At 45.7% G+C, this 26891-nt stretch overlaps 2 protein-coding genes and 1 long non-coding RNA gene across 10 annotated transcripts in view; 1 reads left to right on the top strand and 2 right to left on the bottom strand.

Moving 5' to 3' along the window:
• Nucleotides 1-5252: 5252 nt before the first annotated feature.
• Nucleotides 5253-7230, bottom strand: LOC109498250. Its single transcript, XR_006595721.1, has 2 exons — nt 6619-7230; nt 5253-5988 (listed from the first exon to the last, which is right to left on the bottom strand). It is a non-coding gene; the product is annotated as an uncharacterized LOC109498250 (long non-coding RNA).
• A 724-nt stretch (nt 7231-7954) lies between these two features.
• CD8A (CD8a molecule) lies at nt 7955-12980 on the top strand. Its single transcript, NM_001009843.2, is given in 6 exon segments — nt 7955-8012; nt 8101-8466; nt 9082-9192; nt 9413-9523; nt 10163-10193; nt 12864-12980. Coding segments are annotated over 6 exon segments (720 nt in total). The 5' UTR covers nt 7955-7963; the 3' UTR covers nt 12916-12980.
• A 916-nt stretch (nt 12981-13896) lies between these two features.
• Nucleotides 13897-26891, bottom strand: part of RMND5A (required for meiotic nuclear division 5 homolog A) — a 68871-nt gene continuing 55876 nt past the window's right edge. For 4 of the 8 annotated variants that reach the window (XM_045054529.1, XM_045054533.1, XM_023251859.2 and 1 more), the window contains one exon: nt 21335-25836. In XM_045054529.1, coding sequence (XP_044910464.1) covers nt 25773-25836 — 64 coding nt within the window. In that variant the 3' untranslated portion in view covers nt 21335-25772. Of the gene's footprint in view, nt 15481-21334; nt 25837-26891 lie in introns of those variants that run through there. The other 4 variants (XM_045054532.1, XM_045054531.1, XM_045054530.1 and 1 more) reach the window with 4 other exon arrangements.

Here is a 26891-nt window from a genome sequence, read left to right as displayed (position 1 = left end):
TGTGGAAACAATCGCCTCCCACCCCGCCCTTGCAATTTTCCATTGCTGCGCCCTCCAGCTTCCACAGCTCACCCAGCAGGTATCTGAAGAGAACCGCGAAGATGCCCTCAGAAAGTAGCACGGGGGCTTCCCACGGGCAAGGTCACAGTTTATAAAACATGAGAGTGAAAGCTTCATGGTTGCGTTGAGCTTCATGGATCCTCCACCAGCGCCCAAGTAAAGAAGTAACCATCTTGTGTACAAAGAAACATTTCCACTGACTTTTCAAGTTTCTCTCTTGGATACACTGGGTCAAGACAACAAATTGTCTCAAGAAAGAGAAAGAGAAAGAAAAGAAAAGGAAAGGAAAGGATAGGATAGGAAAGGAGAAAGAAAAAACAAAGGAAGAAAGGAAGAAAAAGGAAGGAAAGAAGGAGGAAAGGAAAGAGGGAAGAAAGGAAGAAAGTGAGCCTTTTTTGTAAGTTTATTTTGCACCTGGGTTGTTGTTTGTTTGTTTGTTTTTGCCAGAGCCTTAACCATGAGTACAGCAGGACTCAGCAGAGCCAGAAAGAAAAAGGAGAGCTGAAGCCTCATTTATTGTGGAATCAATACTGCACAACTGGTTAGAAAGAAATCAGGTTCTCTAAGCACCAACAAAATTTGTCTTTTAAATGTTCAACAGACCTGTAGGCAAAGAATGCAGACAGGCATTTGGCGGAAGAGGTCAGCTGAATGGCCGCATGGGAAGGACACACTGTCTCTCAACCTTAGTCAGGGAGATGCAAGTTTAAACAACAAGATACCAACTCATCTATCAGAGTGACAGAATTGAAAAGACTGACCAAACTGAGAATTATAAAGCGCGTGGGTAAATGGAAACTCATCCACAGCTGGTGTGAGGATAAACTGGTATCCTCACTTTGGAGAGAAACTTGCCAATAGCTAGGGAGGTTGAAGAGAAGCCCATGTTCCAGGTCAGTTGGCATCCTCTTGAAACCCTTCCTCTCCCAAGCTGACACCCTAGAGAAAATCTTGTACATAGACTGTAGGAAATATTCACAAGGATACTCACTGTAGCATTGTTTATAACGGCAAAACTAGAAACAGCCTGAAGATCCATTAAGAAAGGAACAGAGAGGGGTGCCTGGGTGGCTCAGTTGGTTGAGCATCTGACTGTGGCTCAGGTCTTGATCTTGCGTTCGTGAGTTCAAGCCCCGCGTTGGGCTCTGTGCTGACATCCTGGAGCCTGCTTCGGATTCTGTGTCCCCCTCTCTCTCTGCCCCACCCCTGCTTGTGCTATGTTTCTCTCTGTTTTTCAAAAATGAATAAACATAAAATTTTTTAAAATAAAAAAACACAAAGGAATGGATAAATAAAGAGTGGCAGTTGTTATCAGATTTTACTGCTCTTGTATCCCACCCCAAAGACAAAAGACTCTGTGCTCCTTTACTTGTTTTTTTTTTTTTTTTGAAGTTTTTATTGTGGTAAAATACATATAATATTTACTATCTTAACATTTCTCAGTGTCGAGTTCAGTGGTATTAAGCACATTCACATTATGGTACAGACATCACTACCATCCATCTCCATCCATCTCCAGAACTCCTATTTTGTACTCATCAAATAATAACTTCCCAACCTTCTGCCCCCCAGCTCATGGCAACTGCCAATCTACTTTCTGTCTCTATGGTTCTGAGCACAGTATTTGTCCCTTTGTGACTGGCTTATTTCACTCGTCATAAGGTTCTCAGGGTTTAGCCACGTTGTAGTATATGTCAAAATTTCCTTCCTTTTTAAAAGTTGAATAGTATTCCATTGTGGGGACCTCCCACATTTGCTTATCTTTCATCTATCGGGGGACACCTGGGTTGCCTCCACGTCATAGCTCTTGTGAATGATGCTGCTATGAATGTACGTATATTCCTTCACTCCATTTTAACTTGACATCAAGCATTTTTCATCATAAATAGATGTAAAATATATAATTCCAATGTGTTGTAAATATTAATGTTTTAAGATAAAACCTTTACATCACTTTTTAACTTTTTCTGATAGAATATGAATAATGTATCAATTTTATTTCCACCCTCACTGTTTTTGTTTTTTTTTTTTAATGTTTATTTATTTTTGAGAGAGACAGAGAGAGACACAGCATGAGCAGGGGAAGGAGCAGAAAGAGAGGGAGACACAGAATCCGAAGCAGACTCCATCCAGGCTCTGAGCTGTCAGCATAGAGCTCGATGCGGGGCTCGAACTCACTAACCGTGAGATCATGACCTGAGACGGAGGCTTAACCAACTGAGCCACCCAGGCGCCCCAACCCTCACCTGTTTTTAAAAGCAAGAACATGTTCTTTAACTTTTGAAAATTTTTCATCATTCCTTTTTTCCCTCTAATTTATGAATTCTACCCATCTTCCTGCATAGAAGTTTATCCTAATGTAGTATGTTTTTATGCTTGAAGAGCTTTTATTGATCAGACTTCTCTGCCAGAAAAGCATATAAAATGAAATCTTAATTTCCTATAACCATGAATTTCCAAGTATTAAAAGTGTATTTAGATGATGCCATCATTACAGCTATTGGCAGTGCAGACTGCTCAAAAACAACAGAAGTTACATTGAAAATGAAATGTTAAACATAAAAAGTAGCCTTTGGTAATACTGTACTATAGTTACAAAATGTTACCATTGGGAGACACTGGGTAAAGAGTATATGAGAGCTCTGTATTGTTTCTTATAATGCAGTGCCAAAATAAGAACTTTTATAAAAAAATAACTTTTAGGGGAAATTCAGCTCTTAAAGAGATGGACAGGCCCAATTAGTTAATGAACCCATAAGAAATTATTACCTATTGCTAAAATGAGACGGGGTTCAACATCAATTATTTTCCTACCTTCTTTTCATCCAGTGTAAGCACTGAGAAATCTTGTTCTTATAAATGGTTTGGTTGTAGCAGAGACGCTAAATCTTTTAACTTTTTCAAAAAAAAAAAAAAAAAAAAAAAAGAACACCACAGGGCACCTGGGTGGCTCAGTCAGTTAAGCATCCACCTTCAGCTCAGGTCATGATCTTGCAGTTCATGGGTGGGTTCAAGTTCCACATTGGGCTCCGTGCTGACAGTTCAGAGCCTGGAGCCTGCTTCGGATTCTGTGTCTTCCTCTCTCTCTCTCTCTCTCTCTGCCCCTCCCCTGTTCACACTCTGTCTCTCTCTCAAAAAATAAAGCATTAAAAAAAATTTAAAAAAAAAACAAACCACAATAGTGAGCTACCAACAAAAAGCCATTTTAATGATCTAGTTGTTACTCTGTTACTTTGCAAGGGCTGTTGTAAACAAAGTACCACAAACCAGGCAGCTCCACAACAGCAATGTATATAGTCTCACAGTTTCGGGAAGCTACAAGTCCAAGATCAGGGGTGAGTTTGTTCCCTTTCAGGGCTGTGAGAAAGATCTGCTTTCCCTCTCCCCTACTTTCTGCTGCGTTCCCCACCATCTTTGGGTTTCTTGGCTTGTAGAATCATCACTGTGATCTCTGCCTTTATTTTCACATGCCATTCTCCCAGGGTATGTGTCTGTATCCAAATGTACCCTCTTTAGAAGGACACCAGTTATATTGGATTAGGACCCACCCTAATGACCTCATTTTAATTTGACTTTACCTTTAATAAAACCCTATCTCCAATAAGGTTATATTCTGAGGTACTGGGGGTTAGGATTTCAAATTAGGATTTTCAGGGGACATACACACTTCAGCCCCTAACAGCTGGCAAATCTAGTAGGTCTTCTTTCAATTGTGTTGAAAGCAAAGACTTGGGAACCACTGAACTGCAAGTGGCTTGATTACTATCTTTAGAGTTACTCACTTCTCAGTTTCTGGAAGCCGACTAAGACAGGCTTTACCAAGACCTATTTACTCATACCTATGAACTGTACCATTTTTTTTTTTTTAACGTTTATTTATTTTTGGGACAGAGAGAGACAGAGCATGAATGGGGGAGGGCAGAGAGAGAGGGAGACACAGAATCGGAAGCAGGCTCCAGGCTCTGAGCCATCAGCCCAGAGCCCGACTCGGGGCTCGAACTCACGGACCGCGAGATCGTGACCTGAGCCGAAGTCGGACGCCCAACCGACTGAGCCACCCAGGTGCCCCTGAACTGTACCATTCTTATCTCACCTAGAAGCAACTGCCCTCACTGATGGACTTAGAAGGGGTTGGGGAAATATAAATATTTTTAATTTCAATACAGATTTGACAAAACTATATTTTAATTAAATGTTTTTATTTTATCATAGACTTTAAACTTTGTTTTCATCAAAACTTTGGAGCTGAGGATTTTTACCTCATTTGATTCGTTACAAATAAAAATGCTGCCAACTAATGTCACTGGCAAAGCCAGTCTTCAATGTCAAACCAAGTAGCAAATCAGACTGTGTGTTGAAAAGGAAGTCTGGGGGCACCTGGGTGGCTCTGTCGGTCAAGTATACAACTTTGGCTCAGGTCATGATCTCACGGTTTGGGAGTTCGAGCCCCACATTGGGTTTCGCGCTGACAGAGCGGGCCTGCTTGGGATTCTCTCTCTATCCATCTCTCTCTGCTCCTCCCCTGCTCTCTCTCTCTTTCAAAAGAAATAAACAAAAAAAAAAAAAAAAAAAGAAAGAAAGAAAGAAAGAAAAGGAAGCCTGGTTCCCTTTGCAATGCAATGCTAATGAACACGTTAGGAATGAGCGCACCTGCCATAGTAACTGTGTGGCTTCTGCATTGTAGCTCTCCAAAAGAGAGGTGAGTAAAGTGATGGGGCCAAGGAGTTGGCCATAAAGTGCTCCGCTTCCAGCATTTCTCCCAGACACCCTCTTTGCCAGGATCTCAGGGACTCTCCTCAGGAGAAATGCTTATTCCTAAAGGAATGGGCATGGAACGAAAAATATCTGGGTGTTTCCCCTTGTTGCCCACAGAGGGTTTCGAACCTCCTGGGCATTGCCCCACAGTAACGTACGGGATGGTAGCAGGTCTGCCTTTTTGTTTTAAAGCAAGCAAACGGCAATTATGAAAAAGAAGGCAGGGAAAGAGAATCAACACGAAGACAAGACACAGACATCTGCTCCTGGGCAGATCCGTCTTAGGAAAGAGAACCAATGGCAGTTGAGGATCTGGAAAATGAGCCCCTTCAAATATCGTGCATCCCCGCAGACAGCCTCCTTGTCCCCCAGGGGTGTGAATACTCTGGTTTGAGGACCCCTGAACTGTCGTGTAGTCACAAGATAATGTTACTATACACCATTTTAAATGAATGAACTAAATCTATATGTAACAACACAATGCAAACTCAAAGACATACAATATGACAATGTGTCTGTAGATTGAAACATTCTCCAGAAAAAGTGGGAGTGACGTTGACAGGTATTTGTCACTGAGGTAAAGCAAAGCCCTGTCAACTCTAGAACCCAAAGGCCTTTCTAGGCCCAAACAAGCTAACTCCTTCCAAGGAGACAGTATTGTCCCCACAGAGCTGGATTGGCAAGAGGAGGCAGCAGGGCCACTGATTTCAAGTTGTCCGTGTAGTCAGTGTCTTAGGAGCTGTGGCACGGAGCCCTGATTAATTTCGTACCCCTGCCCTGCCCGTGTATGCCTTCTGAGTGTCTTCGTGTCATGTCAGTTAAGATGATTTTATTTCCACGTTTTAAGAACGAACACCTCCAGAAAAACAAAGACTTGCTTCAATTCAGCACAGAAACTGGTGACTCTCCTACCTTGTCTCTCTCTGGATGTTTTTAAAAAGAAGGGGCTCGCCTGGCGGAGTGTAGTTCTCGGGTCTTCACGCCACCCCACTGGAGTGCCGTGGCTTGGGGTAGGGGATGCACCTGGCAGGGGAGGGCAGGCCCCGCTCAGCCCTCTGCACACCTGGCCCTACTGCATGCAAGTATCCCCCGAATTTGCGCGCGGATTGCATCTGCTCTCCGGCTTGCTGCGGAGCGGATGTCCTCGTGGTTGCATCGAGAATCCGCCACATTCTGTAAAAAAAAATATCACAAAGCCTCCTTTGTTTCACACGTTGCCTTGGCATCCCCCTCCCCTCAACCCTCTGTAGTGCTCTGTACAAAGGGGCTGCCACCCTCGTGGCTGACACTTTTCTTAGCTGCAAGGCTGGAAGGCCTCCAAGCCAGCTGCAGCTCTCTTTCAGGAGATAGACATGGCCTGTCTGGTCTTGGCTCTTTCTCCATCACCCTCATTCATGTGAGTTAAGGCACAGCACGGTGTATACACAGCCAGGGACAAACGCACACATGTATACATCTATATGCCAGGGGATGATGCCCTACTGTGAGCCACAGTCATAACCATCATTACAAAAGGTTTTCCTTCCCCAGCCTCCCTCATCTTCCATTTGAAAATGTAACAGGTAGGGGCGCCTGGGTGGCTCAATCAGTTGAGCATCTCGATTTTGGCTCAGATCATGATCTCATGGTCCATGAGTTCGAGCCCTGCATCAGAGCCTGGAGCCTGCTTCGGATTCTGTGTCTCCCTCTCCCTCTGCCCCTCCCCTGCTCATGCTCTGTCTTTCTCTCTCTGAGATAAACATTAAAAAAAATTTTTTTTTTTATAGCCCATTCAACACTTAAAGTTTTGCAAGCACAGCTCACCCCAAGCTATGATGTGACATGGTGGGGAGGGGTGTCTGAGACACAGTCTTCGCCAGGCAAAACTCACAGGTGGGGCAGACACATGGCACAGATAATGCCACGTGGCTCAACTCTAGAATGAAGTAGCAACAGTGTGAGGTACATTCATTATGGGATTCAAAGCAGAAAGGCTCAGGCAACCGTAAGAAAAGGGAGGAGGGGCATCCACTGGAGGTGGAGGGAGGTTTCAGGACCGCAATCTGCAAAAAGGAAGGGGACACGGTGTGCAGGAGCCTGGGAAGAAAACTGTCTCCCCCCAGGCATTCACCCAGGCTACACACATGTCCCTGCCAAGCACCTAAAGTCAGGTACATACACAGAGGAATGAGGTCTAAATCCCACAGCACTGGAGCCGGCCCCAGGGCTTAAACAGAATGGTATTTCCCGCAAAGGGAACAAGGAAGGCAAGAGGAGTTTCGAGGACCTCAAGTCCCCGTGAGAATGCAGGGCCAGGGGACTGGGCAGAGGTTGGGAGCAGCCAACCCTTGTTTCAGTTTCCATTCAGTCCCGGATTTCGTAGGCACCTCTAGGAGTGACACTCTCAGATCCCCTTTATGAGAATAATGATTGTGGCAGGGTGACACAGGTCACCAAGGTCTAGCCAAGAGAGGCACTGGTGTAGAGGCCCCACTGTTTGCAGTGGCTACACCATACAAGAAAAAAAAAAAAAAAAACCTGTGAGGTGAAGTTTAGCAGCAGGGAGAAATCTCCACGGGTGTGGTCAGCAGTTGACTGCCAGTACCACACAAGGCGTGAGTGGCCCCTGCCCCATGGTAGTCTCCTTCCGGCGGAACACCCAGAGGCTCCTGGCCAGAGAAGCTTGCAAATCCTCAACACCTCTCCGTCCTCAACCCTCAGTGCCCATCTTGCTAGAGACACTCTGAGTGACTACAGAGGAAGGGGACGTGTGTGCTCTGCTTTCCTGCTCACCCTCACCCTCACCTCTTGTAAACCTCTGTCTCCGTCGCCCCCACAAGAGAGCCTTTCCCAAGGGTCATTTGCAAGCCTTTTTCTTCATCCACAAACCCGCAGTTCTCCACTGACCCCAGCTGTCCTGTAAAGCCTACTTCGACGGCCCATCTAGATCATGGACCACCACTCCCCCCTCCCAGCCCCCTCACCGGGCTGGAAGGTGGCAACCGCGGAAAAACAGGGCCACTCTCCTCGACGGGGCTTCGGGTGACATCACATCCTCCGAACGCGAAATCTGGCTCCTCGGCCGGCCGGCGAAGGGCGCAACTTCCCCCCTCGGGGTCCCACCAGCTCCTGCGCGCGTCCGCTCGTGTCGCTCAGCGCCGAGTGCGCCATGGCCTCTCCGGTGACTGCCCAGCTCCTGCCGCTGGCCTTGCTGCTTCGTGAGTTGGTGACCCTCGGGGAGGGCGGGGGCGGGGCAGACGCGGGGCGCCGGGCTCCCGGCTCAGTCTGGACACCTGCCACCCGCAGATGCCGCCGCAGCCGCCGGGCCGAGCCCGTTCCGCTTATCGCCCGTGAAGGTGGAGGGCAGGCTCGGCCAGCGGGTGGAGCTGAAGTGCGAGGTGCTGCTGTCCAGCGCGGCGCCGGGCTGCACCTGGCTCTTCCAGAAGAACGAACCTGCCGCCCGCCCCATCTTCCTGGCGTACCTCTCCAGAAGCCGGACCAAGTTGGCCGAGGAGCTGGACCCCAAACAGATCTCGGGCCAGAGGATTCAGGACACCCTCTACAGTCTCACCCTGCACAGATTCCGCAAGGAGGAAGAAGGCTACTATTTCTGCTTGGTCGTGAGCAACTCCGTTCTGTACTTCAGCGCCTTCGTCCCGGTCTTCCTGCCAGGTCCGAGCGCCCAGGGCGCGGCACCTCTCGGTGTGCGGTTTAGGACTCCTCTCTGAACCCGTGTTCACACGAACCCCCCGCTTTCGAGCCTCTTAGAGACCTTGTGTGTGTGTGTGGGGGGGGGGGGGCTCCTTAATACTGCTCCCATTTCACAGACGAGGAAGCTGAGGCTAAGGTGCGGCTGGGTCGAGGCTGAAGATGGCTTCTTAGGTCCGGCCGATTTGGGCTCGAGTCCGGGTGCTCGTCTACTCCTGGGCAGTTACTTAAATTCTGTGAGCCAGCGTTTGCTCGTCAGTGACCGGCGGATATCAACCCAAGCCCGCAAGCTTGCGGGTTGAGCCATGGAGAGAGGCTGGGTGACCGGGAGCGGGCTCCTGCGTTCCGGTCCGAGACGCCGGGTGCGCTTGGCGGAGCCGGGGACTCGGCAGGGTACCGCGCGCGCCGCAAAGGGGTGAGCGCGAATCCTCCAAGTCCCTAATCCGTCTCCCCGCCTTGAGTGCAGAGATCCGCGAGCGCGGAGGAGGCGCCCCCTGGGGCAGAGGCGCGTGGGGCAGTGGGGAGGGTTAAGGTAGATGTCCCCGGTCCGACTCCAACTAGGCTGTGTTTTTCCCGCAGTCAAGCCCACCACTACGCCCGCGCCGCGACCGCCCACGCAGGCGCCCATCACCACGTCGCAGCGGGTGTCTCTGCGCCCGGGGACCTGCCAGCCTTCAGCGGGCAGCACAGGTGAGACAGGCACAAGGTCCCGGGGCGGGAACCGGCCAGGGGCCGTGCGGACCGCAGGGAGAGCCCCTGCTAGGGCCAGCCCTGATCCTGGAGGTAGAGGCGAAAGCTGTCCACGTGGTGGGAAAACAGACCCGGACCCGAGAGACAGGCCCAAGCTGGTGGTACGGGGTGGGAGGATCGCGGGCCGGCTCCTAAATGTCGGCGTTTTCGGTGTCTTCAGTGGAAGCAAGTGGGCTGGATTTGTCCTGTGACATCTACATCTGGGCACCCCTGGCTGGGACCTGCGCCTTCCTTCTCCTGTCGCTGGTCATCACCGTCATCTGCAACCACAGTAAGTCCTAGGGAAGCGCGGAGTTACGGGAAGCGGTCTGCTCCACTGGCTCCGATTCCGCGGCTTGCTCCAGGCAGCCCTTGCCCGCAGACGGGATGGAGATTTCTGGGACTCCGAGCTGCACTGTAGGGTAAGGCAGAGCCCATTTTTTTCCTGGAGACAGAACTCAAGAAAGTCCCTTGTCCCTCTGCTTTCCACTCTCCGGGACATTTTCCCGACGACAGAGCCCTTATCCCAGGGGCCGTAGCTGTGGTGAGTCCATCGGCTAAGGACAAGCGAGCGCACAGATCCTGGCTTATCACAAACGCCCGCGGGGGAGGCTGCCGCTGTGGCCCTGGGACCAGTGCCCAGGAAGGCTGGTCAAAACCATGACGAGTTGAGACTGACCCTTAGCCACCTCCTCGCGAATCCCCTACTACTTTGGGTCCCACCGTGGGTGACTGTACTAACCCATCTTAACCCACATCTGTATTTTCAATGCTTTTTAAAATTGATGAGAAGAGGGAAGGAAAACTCCCTTACCTGGCTCTCAAAAGTTAAAATCCTAAAGAAATAGGAAAAGGGAGGGAGAAACTCTATCTGGGGACTATTGGTGGAGGGGGGGAGTCAGTCGCTTTACCCCTTCTTTTTCTTATTCAGGGACCCGAAGACGTGTTTGCAAATGTCCGAGGTGAGTGTTTTGTAATCCCTGGGCCTAACACTGGGCAGCCCTGGGCAGAGGCCGGGCTTCCCAAACAGCAGTCGGTGGGAACCCTTCCCAGAGAGAGGCCACAGCAGTGGAATTCTGGGAGCAGGGAATCAGCATAGTTCTTGAGCAAAGAGAGGCACAAGGCAGGCACTGTGGGGGAAATGGGGGCACAGGTTGGGCTAACGGGAAGAGCAGTGTGACTATAGTAAATCTCCCTCTTATTTGGCTTAGCACCAGAAATCCCGTCTGAAGCATTCGCCCAAAGAATCCTAGCTCCTCAAAGACCTGAGGTCTCTTCATCTGGATGATTCCAGCTGGCTTTTATTGTTTTCTTAAGAAAACTTTTCCTTCCCACTTGCTTGTTCTAGATTTTTTGAGAGTCTAGTGTTTTGAGAGAGAGCCAATCTTCTATCAGGGAACCAAATAAACAATGGTCTAGGTTCCTAATTTCCCTGTGTCAGTGCAGGGCCTGGATTTATGACCAAGGAGTGGACTGGAAGAAAAGGGAACCAGAGGCAGGGGCAGTTAACTATCTGGCAGCTCAAGTGACTCCCTGATCCAATTCCAGGCTGTGATCATTCTGAAATGATCAGGAAAAGAAACAAAAACAAAAACCAGTGTCTGGAAGAGAGGTCTCCGTCTCCACAGTCCTTTGAACTTAGGCTGAGGCAGCCCTGCCCTAACATCTCACTGGCACCACTGGAGCCCTGCACTGTGGTGGGGCTACACTCAGGATCTCTCTTATCCACACAGCAACCCCATGTGAGAGATACCACAGTCCCATCTCACAGATTAGCAGCTCAGCTCAAGAAACCCACCAAAGACGGCAGAGACATGATGACACCCAGATTATTGATAATAATAAACCACTTGATAAAAGCCTGCAGAGTCCCAACTACTAGCCATATATATACATATATATATTAATTTCAAGTTTCATAACAATTTTACAAGTAGTTACCATGACCACCATTTTTCAGATGAGGAAACTAATGGGTAGGACATTTAGTGACTTGTCCAAGGCCATACAATCAGCAGGTAGCAGAGCTGCGACTTCTATCCAAAACTCAGGCTGCTTCCTACGATTGGGGGGTTGGGGGATGGGGTTGTTTAAGGATAACATATAAGAATTATATTCACTGGTTTCTTTCAGTAGATAAAAATATTTCAAGGTTTGTTTTTTAAGTTTGAGAGAGAGATAGCATGGGCGTGCGCACACACACACACACATACACACAAGCAGGGGAGGGGCAGAGAGAAGGGAGAGACAGAATCCCAAGCAGGCTTTGCACCATCAGTGCAGAGCCCGATGTGGGGCTTGAACTCACCAACTGTGAGATTATGACCTAAGCTGAGATCAAGACTCTGACACTTAACCGAGTCATTAATTTTTGAGGCGCCCCCAAATTATTTCAAGTTTCATTCCTAGGGTTTGCATTTCCCACTCCTTGATATTTCCCTGCAGGAAGCCAACTTCACTATCTCATATATCTTTATATATATATATATATATATATATATATATATATATATATATATATATATATATATAACAATGGAAATGTAATGAATTTCCAATGCCTGTTTTAAATGCTATAACAAGGGGATAAAGACCCTTTCAAAACAGAGAAAGATTTTTAGCATTTTCAAGTACTTGGGGTGCAGTTGGGAGCTTTTGGAGGAGGATCATCCCTTATCTGTATCTTTTCTGAAAATTCTCATTTTGAAATGAACTGAGAGGGTCACCTGGATGGCTCAGTTGTTTCAATGTCTGACTCTTGATCTTGGCTCAGGTCATGATCTCACGGTGAGTCTGAGCCCCACATCAGGCTGTGCACTGACAGTGCAGACCCTACTTGGGATTCTCTCTCTCTCTCTCTCTCTGCCTCTCCCATGCACTCTTTCTCTCAAAATAAATAAACTTAAAAAAAAAAAAAAAGGAACTGAGAACACAACTCTGCCCTAGAATGCAAAGCTATACTGAGTAAGCATATCTCAGGGATCCACATGCATGAGTTAACATATCTAGTGATGACTGAGGGTAGCTCAGCTTCCACAGAGACGTTTGGGAGGATGGTGTGCGTAGACATGACACTCATGATGCATTAGCCCATTTAGGAGGCACTAGCCCAGTACTGAATTAACACACATTTTTAGTGTGACATCAAATGTGGGTTGTTTGTGTGAGATAAAGTAGCTCTTCGTGGCTGATGGTGGTGGTTTGCTCACATCCTCCCCTATCCCTGTGATCCTCCCAGGGGCTGAGAATCAGGTCAACTGATGATGTTGGTTATCAGCCTCTTTTTGTCACCTCCATGGGTACCCTGACAAAGGCTCCAAGAAGCTAGACAAACTGGGTTCAGACCCTGGCTCCACCACCTCCTAGATATGTGACCTTGGGCAAGTTCTCCAGTCTCTCATTCCCAGTGCCCCTCACTCTTCAGGTAGCTGTGACCGCGAGACGACAGACACGTGATGCTTGACAGGGTTGCTGACATCACTCACCCAGCCCCATGCTGGTGTTCCAGGGACAAGTCCTCAGGCCCTGTAGGGGCCGGGAGGCTGGAGAGGGTGGGGAGACATGCATGGATGTTGCATCACACCGTGGGGGCTCTTGCTGCAGTAACAGTTGGTCGCCTGTCTCTCTTTCAGGCCCGTGGTCAGAGCAGGAGGCAAGCCTAGCCCGTCAGAGAGATACGTCTAACATGGAGATGGGCCCCATGCACCAGCCACTACAAGACCAAATAAAACTCTCTTTATGAGGACAGTTAACAGTCCTTCCCTTTCAGTTTTTCCAGCTTCCTTCTTAATGTATCTGTTCTCATTATTATTTTCATGGGGGTGGGGTGGGGAAGTGACTTTTTCTTTACGTGTTTTCCTCAGTTGACACAAAACAAGACTGTATATCTACAGTACACCACAAGGGTTACGAGACCATTGTGTGCACGCACTGGGGTAAAGGGTGGGCAGGCCAGAGCTACTGTGAGCCATCTTCTCAGAATCTGGCGGTTAGAGCTGGTGGGGGAGGAGGGAGCCTTGACATAGCTTAGCCCAAACCTCTTCAGTGGACATCCAGGGATGGGGGGCAGCTTGATCAGAGTCACAGCAAGGTTCAGGGCTCTTCCTCCAGCCATTCAGATCTTTCTTCTGGAGACTTCTGTTTCAGCGTGGGGTGTTGTGTCTCAAACCTCAAGGGCACAAATTATTTCTTGAGCACCAGTGATAGAGCCATAGCCCCAAAGAGGTAAGGGAATAAGAGAACTTCTGCCTTTCAGAGTTCGATAATGTAGTTGAATAGTATCAGACTTTTTAAATTATGAAGTGTGAAACTGTATGGAGCAGGAATGCCTCAAAATGGAAAGGGTTAACTGAATCCTGGCACATGAAGAAAATCTCTGTGAAATCTGCAGGGGAGGGGGACAAAACTGCTCGCCCAGCCCTTGCATTGCAGAGGGGCCCCTGAAGGAGGGGAGACCACTCCTTTCCGAGTGTGATTTGCGTGTCAGTCTGGTAAGGAAGCTGAGAGCCAAGCGTGCTGCCCTACATGCACACTTCCTCTCTTATGGACTTGTGGAAGCAGTGAGTGCTGCTTGGAAGAAAAAAACATAGACAAGGAAATAAGAATCACCTGTAATTCTTTGTCTCGGGTATAGTCCATTGTTAATATTACGGTGTACATTCTCTATTTTCTATGCATGTATGTGAAGTACATACTTCCGTTTTTTAAAAGTGGGATTGCACTGTGTGTTTATAAATGGCTTTAAAAAACAAACATTTATGGCATGCTTTTTAAGGACAAGATAGCACTCCGTTTTTGATTGTGGCATCTTTTATCTATTTAACTATTACTCAGGATTGAAGTTTCCAGTTTTTCACTACTGTAATAACGCTGACAAAACTTTGCACACAGCTTTGTTTCTTTAGGGTAAAAACCTAAAAGTAAAATGACTGGGTTGGTCCCTAGTTTCACTGTGCACTCCCCTATTTCCACATCAGTTAAAACTGGTTAGCCTTGGGGCCCCTGAGTGGCTCAGTCGGTTGAGCATCTGGCTTTGGCTCGGGTCATAATCTCACGGTTTGTGGGTTTGGGCCCCGAATTGGGTTCTGTGCTGACAGCTCGGGCAGAGCCTGGATCTTGTTTTGGATTCTGTGTCTCCCTCCCTCTCTCTGCCCCTCCCCTGCTTGTGCTTTTTCTCTCAAAAATTGATAAATAAACTTAAAAAGAAAAACTGATCAGCGTCTTCTCGCAACATCTTGTCTTTTGTTCTTTCGTGGTAACAGATGAGCTGATACCTCTAATAAGGAAGCATAAAATCTTCAGGCTGTGGTTGAGGTCAAATATACATACTGAAAAGTGCCCAAATCCTAAGTATACGGCAGCTCCAAGACATCATTACGTGAAAACACTCAACATAGCCAGCACCAGGTCCACAGAGAACTTTCCCTGCCTTCCTAAAACTGCCTTCTGCAACCTTAATTTTCAAAAACCAAAACAGTTTCAAGGAACAGAAATCAAGAGGCAAAAGTGTCGCAGATGTGAAAAGGCAGTTGTGAAAGCTAAGAAACTTCTCGTAAGACAAAGTCTTGCCCCTGCCCCCCTCCTCCCCGAACATCATCAGCTGACCAGAACCAGACGCCAGTCCAGGGACTCAGACTCAGCTCAGAGCTGGCTCCAGGCTCCGAGCTGCCTGTGGAAGCTGTCCCTGGGTCCCTGAAAAGGGTGACAAGGAGCATCCGGCCTCCTCATGGCGCTGGCTGTGGAGGGCCAATGTCAAAGAACCAGGGCCAGGGTGAAGGCAGGAAAAGGGCCTTCCTTTCCTCCGCTTTCAGCTCAGGTGATGAGCAGCGGGGAAGCCGCACTGGGGAGGCTCTGGAGAGGGTTCAAGACTTACTGATTTTTTCATACTCCCTAACTTACCACACCATACTTACCACAACTAAGATGGTAAACACTACTTTGGGGATTCAAAGTATCAACATAGGAAAAGGTATGCATTAGAGTTGGCGCTCAGGACCAGGGAGAAAATAGAAAAACAATGTGCAGGCTGAGGCCTAAAGCATGTTCAAGGTGGGCTGTGAATTTAGGCTCAGGGCTTGCTGGCGACCACAAGCACCTCGCCATTCATCCTGCACAGGCACAAGGAGCACCTCATGGTTCAAAGTCGGCAGCCTCAGGTCCAGGTCATGGTTCACTTGCAAGTTCTAGCCTGAAGCATTGGTTCTACAAACTCCCCCTGGGGGATGATGCCGACAACACATTCTTTGGACCCTGAAAAACAGGAAGTAGAGAAATGAGTTCTCCATTATGCAGTTAACTTGGTCACAGTTGGCTGGAAACAGCTCCAAGGCAGTTCACTTAACATTCATTCATTCAACAAAACATACCCCATTGGCAGAAGAAAAAAAGTCAGAGAACTTTGTCGTTTCTTTCTCCAGTTGTGACACTGCTCTTCAGAGATCCCCACCCTACACTTGAACATCCCGCATGACTCCACAACCACTGAGACGGGGAGAAGTCTCTCTTTTTCACCAGCAAGAAGCCACCCCTTCCTCCAGCCCCGGGGGCAGATTCTTCCCCGCACACAGTTTTGTGACCACCAGGGTTAGGTACCACCTAACCTGCTCCTAAAAGCGGCTTGAGTTATGTTTCTCCACCAAAGGGAACTGAAGGAGGCCACGATTGCCTTAGATTAAGTTAAATGCAGAGGCTGTGAACGTAGCTTCCTGGCTCTGCTACTTTGCGTGTTCTCTAGCAAGCGCTTAAGGCCTCAAAACTTCTGTCTCCCCACTTGTAAAATGGGGGTAATGATAGTCCCTACCTCAAAGGTTGTTGGGAAGGATATGAGTTCAAATGTATTTTTAAGCTCCTGGAACAGCTCCTGGAACATAGTAACAAGATGTATACGAAAAAAGTACTGAATTTTTCAAAACTGGTGTAGTACCTATTACACTCTGAATGCAGTCACCTGATTCTCCCAATTCCTATTCTCAGAAATGGGCACACAGTAACCATTTCCAACAGATACACATTTATGTATGTACCCAGGGATCTCAGCATCCCAGTGCTAGGGAGGACAGCCCTTCCTGCGCAGCTCACCTCAGGAGAGCTCACTCCCAGATGCACACAGCCTTCACACTGTCATTGAAGCTCCCCTCAGCCTCACCTTCTGAGTGCCACCCCTTACGCCCCCCACCGCCCTGCTGCAAGAGAGCTCCACCATGCTTACAGCCGTCGAATAAAGTTGGCAGAGCAGAAAAAGCCTGTGTGTTCTACCATTTTGTCACCTCACCACCTACTGAAGCCCCCACCACTTTGGGAAACCTCACTTTTGCAGGCCAGTTACTAATTCCCCTTTTCTGCTCTCCTTTAGGTGGTTGTGATCTGCAGATGTCATTTGTTCTTATGTTTTAGCGACTGAAATAAAATAATAGCTACCAGTTATTTAGCACTCGGCATGGGCCCGCTCTCTCATTCGGGCCTCATCAGAACGATGAAGTAGGAACTAGTACTATTCTTCTTACAGATGAGAAAACTAAGGCATAGGAAGTTTTGGTCATTTGCCCAAGATCACACTAGAACCTGGTGGGATCAAGGTTTGAACTCAGGTCCAATCCTGTAGCCCAAACTCTCAGCTGCTACGCTATTACTGAGTATCTTATCTGCCTTTTTTTTTTTTAATATTTATTTTTGAGAGACAGAGCAAGCGAGTGCATGAGCTGGGGAGGGAGAGAGAGGGAGACACAGAATCCAAAGCAGGCTCCAGGCTCTGAGCAGTCTGCACAGAGTCCGACGCGGGGCTCGAACTCATGAGCTGTGAGATCATGACCTGAGCCGAAGTCAGATGCTTAACCCACTGAGCCACCCAGGCGCCCCCCCTCCCACCTTTTTTTAATTGAAGTATAGTTAAGACACGATGTTAGTTTCAGGTGTGCAACATAGTGATTCAACAACTCTATACACTATGCTATGCCACCACAAGTGTAGCTACCATCTGTCACCATATAATGTTTTAATAATACCATTGACTATATTCCCTACATTGTTTTTAATTTTAAAATTTAGAAGTTCTCTAAACTCTCTGTAAGCACCTCAAACCAAAAGTATTTTTTTTTTCACCTATGCTGCCCAAGGTAGAAAACGAGGGTTACCACCTGCTCTGAAATCAAACAAATGGGAAAGAGTATGTTCTAGAACAAGAGTAGAGTAGGGATCCTGTCTGAAGTTAGGGTGAGGGCTCTGCTTCTAAAACAAATACCAAGAGGGGCCAAGAAATGCAGCTCATGGAGATGGTTCAGGGATAGCTAACTCCTCATTTGTCTAATATCTCAGGGCAGGTGGAAGGCTGCACTGACCGCTGGTGCTGATGGTTTATTCCTTTATGTGAATGAAATGTCACCTGTTTCCTGGCTGAGATGCACAGTGCATGGGGGTAGAATTCGCAGGTTGCTTGCCTACCAACCATTCTCCACTTTTCCCTTACCAGCAGAACCCTTGTTGTATTACAGGGGGTGACGTGCCCAGACATTTCCCAGACTTGCCCCCAGCCAAGTGTGGCTAATAAGTCATTGGCTGGAGCTTCCAGGAGACTCTTCAAAGGGGCTAATTCAACTGCAAGCTCCTTTTCCCACCCCTTTCCTCCTCTTTTTGCCTAACACAGTTATATGTCTAACAAAGAGGTGAAACTGAAGCCACACCTTAAGGTTGTGGAGAACAGGAGCCCGGGCCCCTGACGGCAAAAACCCTAGACTGCCTACTCCTCACATGCCACTGGTACACACTAGTCAAGTCAAAGGCTATTTGCCCAAATTTCCTGTACTACTTCTCAAAGCTTTCATGACAATTTAATAATGTCCTGTACAATTCCTCTTTAGGACTAATTGATGAGCTCACTAATCTAAAATCACTAGAAGCAACAGGGTCTTAAGAACGAAAGGAAACCTAAAATGCATGTTCAGAAACTCCCAAAATGATTAGTCTTGAACACTGACAAATAACAGTTCCTTTTAAAGAACACTTTTCTTCTAGAGGGGAAACAACATCAAAGTCCTTTCCTTGAACGGCGGCCCTTGCACAGTGGCTGAATGCAGCCTTCAAACGGAGTTAAAAAGATCCCTCCTGACTAGAAATTGGCAGAAAATCATACAACCCATGTAGTGTAGAGACCAACATATAGAGTCTGAAGTGAGAAATTCACCCTTCTAGAAAATGTAGACGACAGAAAGAATGGAGAGTGTATTTTAGAACACCAGGGCAAGGAAGCCCATCATTTAAGAGACCTCACCATAAATTGGTTCTCTGAAATTATAAAAACGTTCAGAGCACTGACATTTTATGATAAAACATCTTGCTGGGTTTTCTTCATTGGATTTCTCACTCTCACAGTATCTGGGTCTCCACTGAGTAGACACCAAGTTTGTCTTGTTCACCATTCTATTCTCAGGACATACAATGCTCAATACTCACTTTAACTGCTTACTGTACTGGCCTCCCATGCTCTAACCTCATCCCCTCCCCAACCATCTTTCATCCTACTGTAGCCAGAGTGGGCCTTAAAAATACACAACTTATGGGGTGCACGGATGGCTGTTGATTAAGCATCCAACTCTTGAATCCAGCTCAGGTCATGATCTCATGGTCTGAGATCGAGCCCCTCATAAGGCTCCATGCTGAACGCAGAGCCTGCTTGGGATTCTCTCCCTCTCTGCCCCTCCCCCACGTGTGCACAGTCTTTCAAAATAAGTAAACATTAAAAAAATACACAACTTATTACATCTCTCCCTTCTCATCCCTCCCATTGTCCTCCAGTAGTTAGGTCACTGGTGGGAATTAACCTCACCAGAAGGGTCTTGGTGCTCTACTTTTCTCTACCTCCCAGCAGTCCTAAGCTGCAGGAGGCCCAGGGCCCTGTTCTCTCTCAATGCCTTAAAAAAAACCCACGTCAAATGACTGAAGGTGCCATATCATTGTATGTAAGATGTTTTCTGCATTTAACATACACACATCTGGGGCGCCTGGGTGGCTCAGTCAGTTAAGCATCCGCCTTTGGTTCAGGTCATGATCTCATGGTTTGTGGGCTCAAGCCCTGCATTGGGCTCTGTGCTGACAGCTCGGAGCCTGGAGCCTGCTTCGGATTCTGTGTCTCCCTCACTCTCTGCCCCCCCTCCCCCGCCACTTGTGCTCTGTCTCTCAAAAATAAATAAAAATGTAAAAAAAATTTTTTAATGACTTTTAAAAAAAGCAAAAAAACCATACACACATCTGTCTGTTATTAAACGAAAGGATTCTAATGCACAAGCCAGTATTTAGAATGAAACACTTTCTTTTCCAAGGAAACTCAAAATTCTCTGTCACATAGCGCTTTCCTAGCACTACTTACAATGTTGAGGTATGTTACGTTAGCATAGAAGATTCATAGGAGTGTTAAGAACACCCCACTACAAGGAAAAGTTTTGGAAAAAAAATTAAAAAAAAATGAGTATAATACTTTCTGTCATACATATACTGACAGAGATTTCAAAGTAGCTTTGCGAATGGATCATTCTCTTGTCCTTTAATGCAAAGTTTTTAAAACTGGATCTCGACCCATTAGCAGGTCATAAAATCAACTTAGAGACTTGGTGAACATTAACAAAGAAATCTAAAGTATCAGTGTTATCACACTTTAGAAGCATTCATTTTGTAAAACTTGTCTCAGAACTATAAACTTTATGTGTACACAGGGTTATATTTTCTTACTGGCTGCCACAAAACAGTGTGTCCTCTGTGAGAGGGTGAGGGGCACCAAGCTACTGTTTAGTTTGGTCTAAGGGTGCGTCTCCAGGCTTTATCTTGCCATTACAAAAAATCCAGTTTTCCATCTTTGGTGATCATCATTGCCCATTTTAGTGGGCAGGGGATGGGAAATGCATTTTGCCATGCTGCAAATACAACACTCCTTTCAACTGCCTGGGTGCTTAAAGAAATACACTCATTTTTAAAGTAACTGTACTCAAACTGAATTCAAAGCACACTAAATTTAACTTTTCTTGAGGATTCAAGTCTTAATCATCAAGAAAAGGGTAAATTTTGTCCAGTGGGCCTTACCTCAGAAAATAGGGAGCATCTGAGAGGCTCCTCGTAAGGGAAGCCAGTTCTCTCACAAGCTTGCAGATTCTGATTCAGATCTGGGTTGAGGCCTGAGATTCTGCCTTTCTCACAAGCTCTCGGGTGATGCCGACACTGCTGGAAACTCCACTTTTGAGTCCGAGAGAGCCCCGCACGTTGCAGGGATAGGTGGCGAGCTCTTTGGCCGGGCTGGCCAGACCTCACCTATATACCACCTGAGCCACTAGCTCCAAATGCAACGGGGTGGGACCCAAGCCAGGACCCACTTGTTCCCAAGTAGGAAACATTCTGAAATCTCCCGTAAGAATGAGTCTTAAAAAATACACAAAAGCAGCACACAAGGATCCTTGGTCTCTACCACCTTAGCTCATCACTGAACAGGATAGACAACTGAGCCTGCTTCTTCTCCCTGGCAATGCCGACCGTGCGTGCCCCACTCTACCGACAGCCCGAGTACAGCTGTCTCAGGGCTCCTCTTCCAGGTGACACGCAATCGGTCACTCCCATCAAAGGGTCCCGGCTATGCACAGGGTACAGGAGCCTGCAAACACTGATGTGAGCCTGCCCTAGGAATTGGGATGGTGACCAGCCACCTCCTCTTCTTACACTGCTATGGCACAGAACAGGATGGGATGGAGACAAAGAGATTCTCTTAAATTCTTGGCATGCAGGTCCTTCACAAACACAGGCAGCAGTGTCCTCTTCTTACAACTGACGCCTCCATGCTCCCCTGCCCTCGTACCTCTGTCAGCTGTCACATTTATACAGACGGGTTCCACAAAACACTTTTTAAATGTGCATTTCTTTAATTTTTAAAAATATACACAGGAGAAGCCATGTGTTTTACATAGGAATACACACATTAACAAAGCATTTGTTATAGTTTTCCAAAATTCTATTATATCAGTCTGAAATTTATAAATTAAGTATAGCAGAACTTTTAAAGTCAAAATGAAATCCCTGAAACTACTGGATGCAGTGGACTTTTTTCCAAAATCAAATGAACAGAGAATATGAATATGGTTTGTGTTAAATAAGGTTTATTGTTAGCTTTATTGCCTATAGTCTATAAGATGCAACTTTATTGTGCCTTTGCAAACAGGATACATTTCTTAAAAAACTGATCAAAATTTTCCATACATATAGCTCTATATGATAGATTACAGTGCAACACTATTTTTGTTACATAATTATAGAAATACTATAGAACCCAAGAGCACAGCGTAAGCAAAAGAAATACAATCCTGAGCCATCTGAACAAGATGATTTAATGAATCCTTTTAGTGTAAGTTTAGAAAACACGGAGGAGAAAAAAAAAAGATACATGCACACTGCAGTCATGAGCAAAATACATTAAATACCTGTTCCTTGCTAGACACAGGTGGGGGACTATGGTGAATTTCAGACACATGCACACGCACTCACACTCCCATCTACTCCTGCTTCCCTCCCATCCCCAATACATTCACTCCCACCCCTTCCCCAAAGAAAAGATCAGGCACTAAATCCTAGTGAACCCCACATCTGCCTTGCTGGAGAACGTGAAGGGACTGCTAAAATAAGAGTAGAAATCCTCACCCACAACATGAAACAAAGCATGTGCCGTAAGCCAATTCCAGCTGCTTTTGCCTCTTTGGAAGTAAACGAAGCATATGCTCACTACAGTTTACAACTGTAGAGGGAAAGGTCTTGAAAACAAAACTGTTTTCCCTCCCTATCCCCTGAAGTAAAATCAACAGCGGAAAACTCACCCTAAAACTAATTGCCTCATCTGCTATTAAAATACATTTGTCATTCTATTTTTGGTATCTATTCAATCATAGTTCAGTAAGAACAGTTCATGAAGTTTGTACCTGCTTATAGTAAACACTACTGTACCACATAAAACCCACCACGGCTGGACAGGCTTATGAAGCACCAAACCTTCTACGTGTGTGTTCCTTGCTAACATTCGCTCAAGACCACAGCATCCTAGTGTTACCAAGGATAATGTACGTAGAGTTAAGTAACGAAAGGTATTTGGTTTGTGTCTTCACCTTACACATCCTGGTGATGAAATTAACCAAACCATGCCTTCCCTGAAAATAACCTGAGTCTGCTGACTACGCAAACTGACCAGCTCGACTGTCAGTCCACTAATCAGAGGTTGAGCTGGAAAACCAGAGGGCTAATGTCTACCAGCAGCTTGTCTTGTGCGGATAACCAAGAGTTCTTGGTTTTTGCAGTATCTATTGTCCCAAAGGCTGAACCACTGAGGTGGAAAGAACTCACAGCATCAAGAATACTGAACGAACTACACAGCCTGCGGGACTGCCTGGAGAGAAAAGAGGATCCTCATTCCCCACAGGATGTGCTGTGGGTTTTAGTGTCTCTGTGTACATCAGCTGCTACAGAAAGAAAAAAAAAAAAAGATTAACTCCGTAACTTTCTTATTTTCAATTAAATGCTCATACACTCACAAAATAGTCACACGCCCTATGAATATGAGGTGGCTCTTCTCTTCAACATTTTTAAAATCAAGAGGCACCAATACCCGTTCATTTATGTATTAGAAGTCTCACAAAATCACCACCAAAACGACAGAAATGGCATTGGTGATGATCACACAAAGGAGAAAAAGATCGAAAGATAAACTTAGCCGCCATATTTCAGACTGTACTTGAAAGCACAGACGCTCTGGCTAAATTAGAATCTAAGGTTCTAATAAGGTTTTCTTGGTTTCGCATAGTCCCATGGCCTTTGTCCGTGACTGGTAAATGGAATGGTTCCTAAGGTAATTGAGGAAACCACTCTGCAATTCTGTTTTCGATGTATATTATTATAATTAGTCTGCCTAGAAAAAAAACCCTTGGCTCTGTCATGGCCTTCTGCAAACAGAGGAAGAGCATGGCGAAGAGCATCCTCCTGCACTGTTGACTACACGGCCTCGGCGATCAGGTCCTGACGCCACTGGTGAAGGGGGTTCCAGAGCAGAAAGGACCACATGTTGTATTTCAGCATCTTTGGTTAAGGTCTGGCCTTGTCAAATCCACCTCTCCTTCCCATTTAGTCACCAATGTTTTAAGCCCATGCCTTTAGTTAAAGGTCACAAGACATAGTTTTCATGTCAAATCAAGAGTTTCAAATTTCTGGCCCTACCCTGCCCAGTAGGACTGTAAGGACCTTACACAGGAAACTGTAAAATCCAATGCTTCAGTGAAAAGCATGCTCTTTTTAAAGTTTCATGAGCTGCATAGAAAACTGTCAACAGGATTCCCAACACTGGGAGAGGGACAGAGCACTTTGTCCTTAAAAGTGGCCTGAGCCAACTATATGAAGTGTGTGGCCCCCCGAAATATTTACCACCAGCCTCTAGAGCAACATCTATATTGTACAAATCTTATCTGAAGCCTAAATATTTTATACATTTTTCAGGTGGAAAGGTGAGAATAAGAGTTGTGAGTAAAGCTAAATCTGGCCTAGTGAGAAAAAAGAAGTAAACAAACAAACAAACAAACAAACAACCTCTGGATTTTAATTCAAAGGAAAATATAGGTCATAAACCTGTTTTACATCCTCAGCCAGAGTTGCCTGGAATTCTCTACCTTCTGTTATGGAGTCCAACGAGCTTCTCTCTGCTCTCTTCCTTCACTGCTTAACCGGATAGAGGGGAAACTTTAGGGAGGGTTCCAACAGGAAAGCAGAAACATGGCTAAAGTCCCGGTGGGGCCAAGACTGAGGCCAGAGAGAGCAAGCGTCGTGCCTGGATAGCCTAACGCTGCCCAAAGCGGTCACCCGGAAGCCTGACCACACACAGCAGTCAAGCAGCGTTCTCCTGCAGGTACTCCTTTCCTTTAGACGCACCCCCGCTCTCCCAGACAAACATTTCAGGACAAACCGCCTGGTCTGGTATGGGCTGGTACGCTACTGCAAATGCTGACACTTTCCAGTGAACTCAGCACCAAACCTGTTTTCTCCCTCCCTGCGGAAGAAACCAATCTGCAGTTTAAAACACAAAGTGTCCCAGTCCTCTTTACTTCTGTGTTTTCTTCTTTCTCCATTTTCTCATCAAAGTTTTCCTATATTGACGTTCAGTTCCACATCAGATGAAATAAAGTTGCAAAATATTTGGTGATTTCCACAGAACATTCTTCTCGTAATGAACTGACTTAACGCGCTTAAGTCAAACTGACTTAACGCGCTTAAGTCAGAAGTATGTCCAAAGAAGTCCTTTCCATGTAGTTCGTTCATCATATAGAGAAAGACTCTTACACATGGCTATTTCTGGACAGTGCATTAAACGAAGATACCTCACAAGAGAAAAGATCATTATCTGTATCCATTAGAATAATATACAGATTCACAGTCAATGAGATGATACACTTTGCAGAAGAGAGGCATTGAACGGTATACTATTCAAATACAAAAACAGCAATAAACATATTCTGCACTACAGAAAATATGCTAACTTCTAACTTTAAGGATTTAAAGTAATGAGTCTGGTAACTGCATTTTAGGACTGGAACATGCTTCTTCCCTTCCAGGGACACAATGTTTGATGCCGGTGCACATATATATATACACACACACACACACAACACTGTGTCTGCAATGATATACAAAGAGACAGACAGCCAAGTCCTGAAGGCAGATTTCAGAGAATAGGGCTACCAAGACCAAGAGAGCAAATATTAACTTAAGAACACCTCTAACTTCAGAATTTCATTTTATTGAACACACCTTTTAAAACAAGCACCTCTTGGCAATAAAAGCAAAGAAACACGAGTACTCCTTCCACTCTGTTCTAGTGGAAGACTTCTCACACCAACCTGCTAAATTCATGATGGAATCAGAAACAGGCAGCCCACTGGGGCTACAAGCAGAGCTCAAATGCAGGTCTGCTAACTTCTCGGGGAGAGCTGGAGCAGAGGAAAACACCAAAAAGCAAACTGGGCATCTATCACAGCTTTCTTCCTTAAGCAAAACAAATGCAAATTAGTTTTATAACCACAATTCAGTTTTTCAAACTTTTTCTGAAGAATTTTCATTTAATTTTGTATACATAACAGGAAGTAAAACTTTTTCACAAACATTCTCAAACCTTACAATTATCAAGAAATGACTAAAGTAAAAGCAGGAGAAATATTAAACACATGGCAGGGAGGTTGATTTCTGTTTCTGCTCTTAAAAAGTAAAAAAATCACCATATAATTAAGTACAAAAACCTGCATTGAATGACAACTGCTGGTGTATTTACTTGATCAAAAATGAAGACCAAGAATATAATAAAGCCCTATGATAATATTCGTCTGGAGCACTCCCCTCAGTGTGTGTACACTAAAATGTTGGCAAAGTTTCTGGAGCATTAGCTTATATAAACACGGGAGTCCTCAGTTAGCTGCATTAAATGGAACGTTCTCTTCTGAAATGCGCCACAATTCAGTTTCACTTACAAATCGCAAATTAAAGTTATCTCTTCAGAAAAATATCTGTTTGGCATCTCCTGGACTTTGTTCCATTGGACAATATGGACATTTTAATCTAAAGACAAGAAAGAAAACATTGAATCAAGGAACAGGATCAGTACTGAGCATTCAATTTTCCTCTACGGAATGTCAATGTCTTTAACAGTCACACACTCTCCACACACTCACGTCTGTATTTTGTTTTGAGGGTTAACTGTGCTTTCCCTTATTATACCAGCCAAGCTCTGAAGGGTCACAAATAAATACCAATCAAGCCAGGTGCTAAACTGAAGGCTTTCCTCCAGCAGAAATAAGTGAAAACTGTTTTGTAAACAAAACAAAGACAACGGTTTTGAAAATTACTCTTGCAGTTTCAAAAGTAAGCCCAATTTTCCTCCTCCAAAGTTTAGGCTGTGCCTGTCTTTGAACAAGCTTCAAATGGACTGGTCACACAATCCACTCAAGTGCAGCAAATCTGATGCCAGCGGCTGAGCCTAGAAGGCTTGCTGCCTACCAAGAACGACGCCCAGAACCAGCAAGGTCTAGTCACCACCCACCGGCACCACCAGGGTTGCTGCATGGTCTGGGAAGGGCACAGATAGCTTCATTACATGAGAAGACTTTCTTTTAAAAGAAAGACTTTACCATAACAGGTCTCAAGTGAACTCCAATGAAAAATGTTCTAACTGCCTAAGCTAGAAATAGGCTTTTGTGCCTTTTTTCTTTTTATTATAAGTTGGGCCCAGTATGAGTATAAAAATTATAAATGTATATACCCTGCGAATTAGCAATTCCAAGTCTACAATTTATATATCACATGTAGATAAAGTAATTCTCTTTACAACAACAAAACGTTTAAATGTTCATTGATAGGGAATTGGTTAAATAAATTATCACATTTCCATATGGTAGAATACTCTGCAGCTCTAAAAAAAGAATGAGGGCTCTTTCTGTAGCATATAAAAGACCTTCAAAATACATCATTAAGTAAAAAAAGCAAACTTGAGTACCATATAGGGTATGTTACCATTTGTGTAAAGGCAGGGCGGAAATGACAATGTACTGCCTACCCAAAAGTTAAGAGTTAAAGATCATGCTTATAAATCTAATCATCAAATTCATGAACAAATA

The sequence above is a fragment of the Felis catus genome, chromosome A3, assembly GCF_018350175.1.
Source record: "Felis catus isolate Fca126 chromosome A3, F.catus_Fca126_mat1.0, whole genome shotgun sequence".
NCBI classification, from domain to species: Eukaryota; Metazoa; Chordata; class Mammalia; order Carnivora; family Felidae; genus Felis; species Felis catus.
This window is presented reverse-complemented; position numbering and strand designations above follow the sequence as displayed.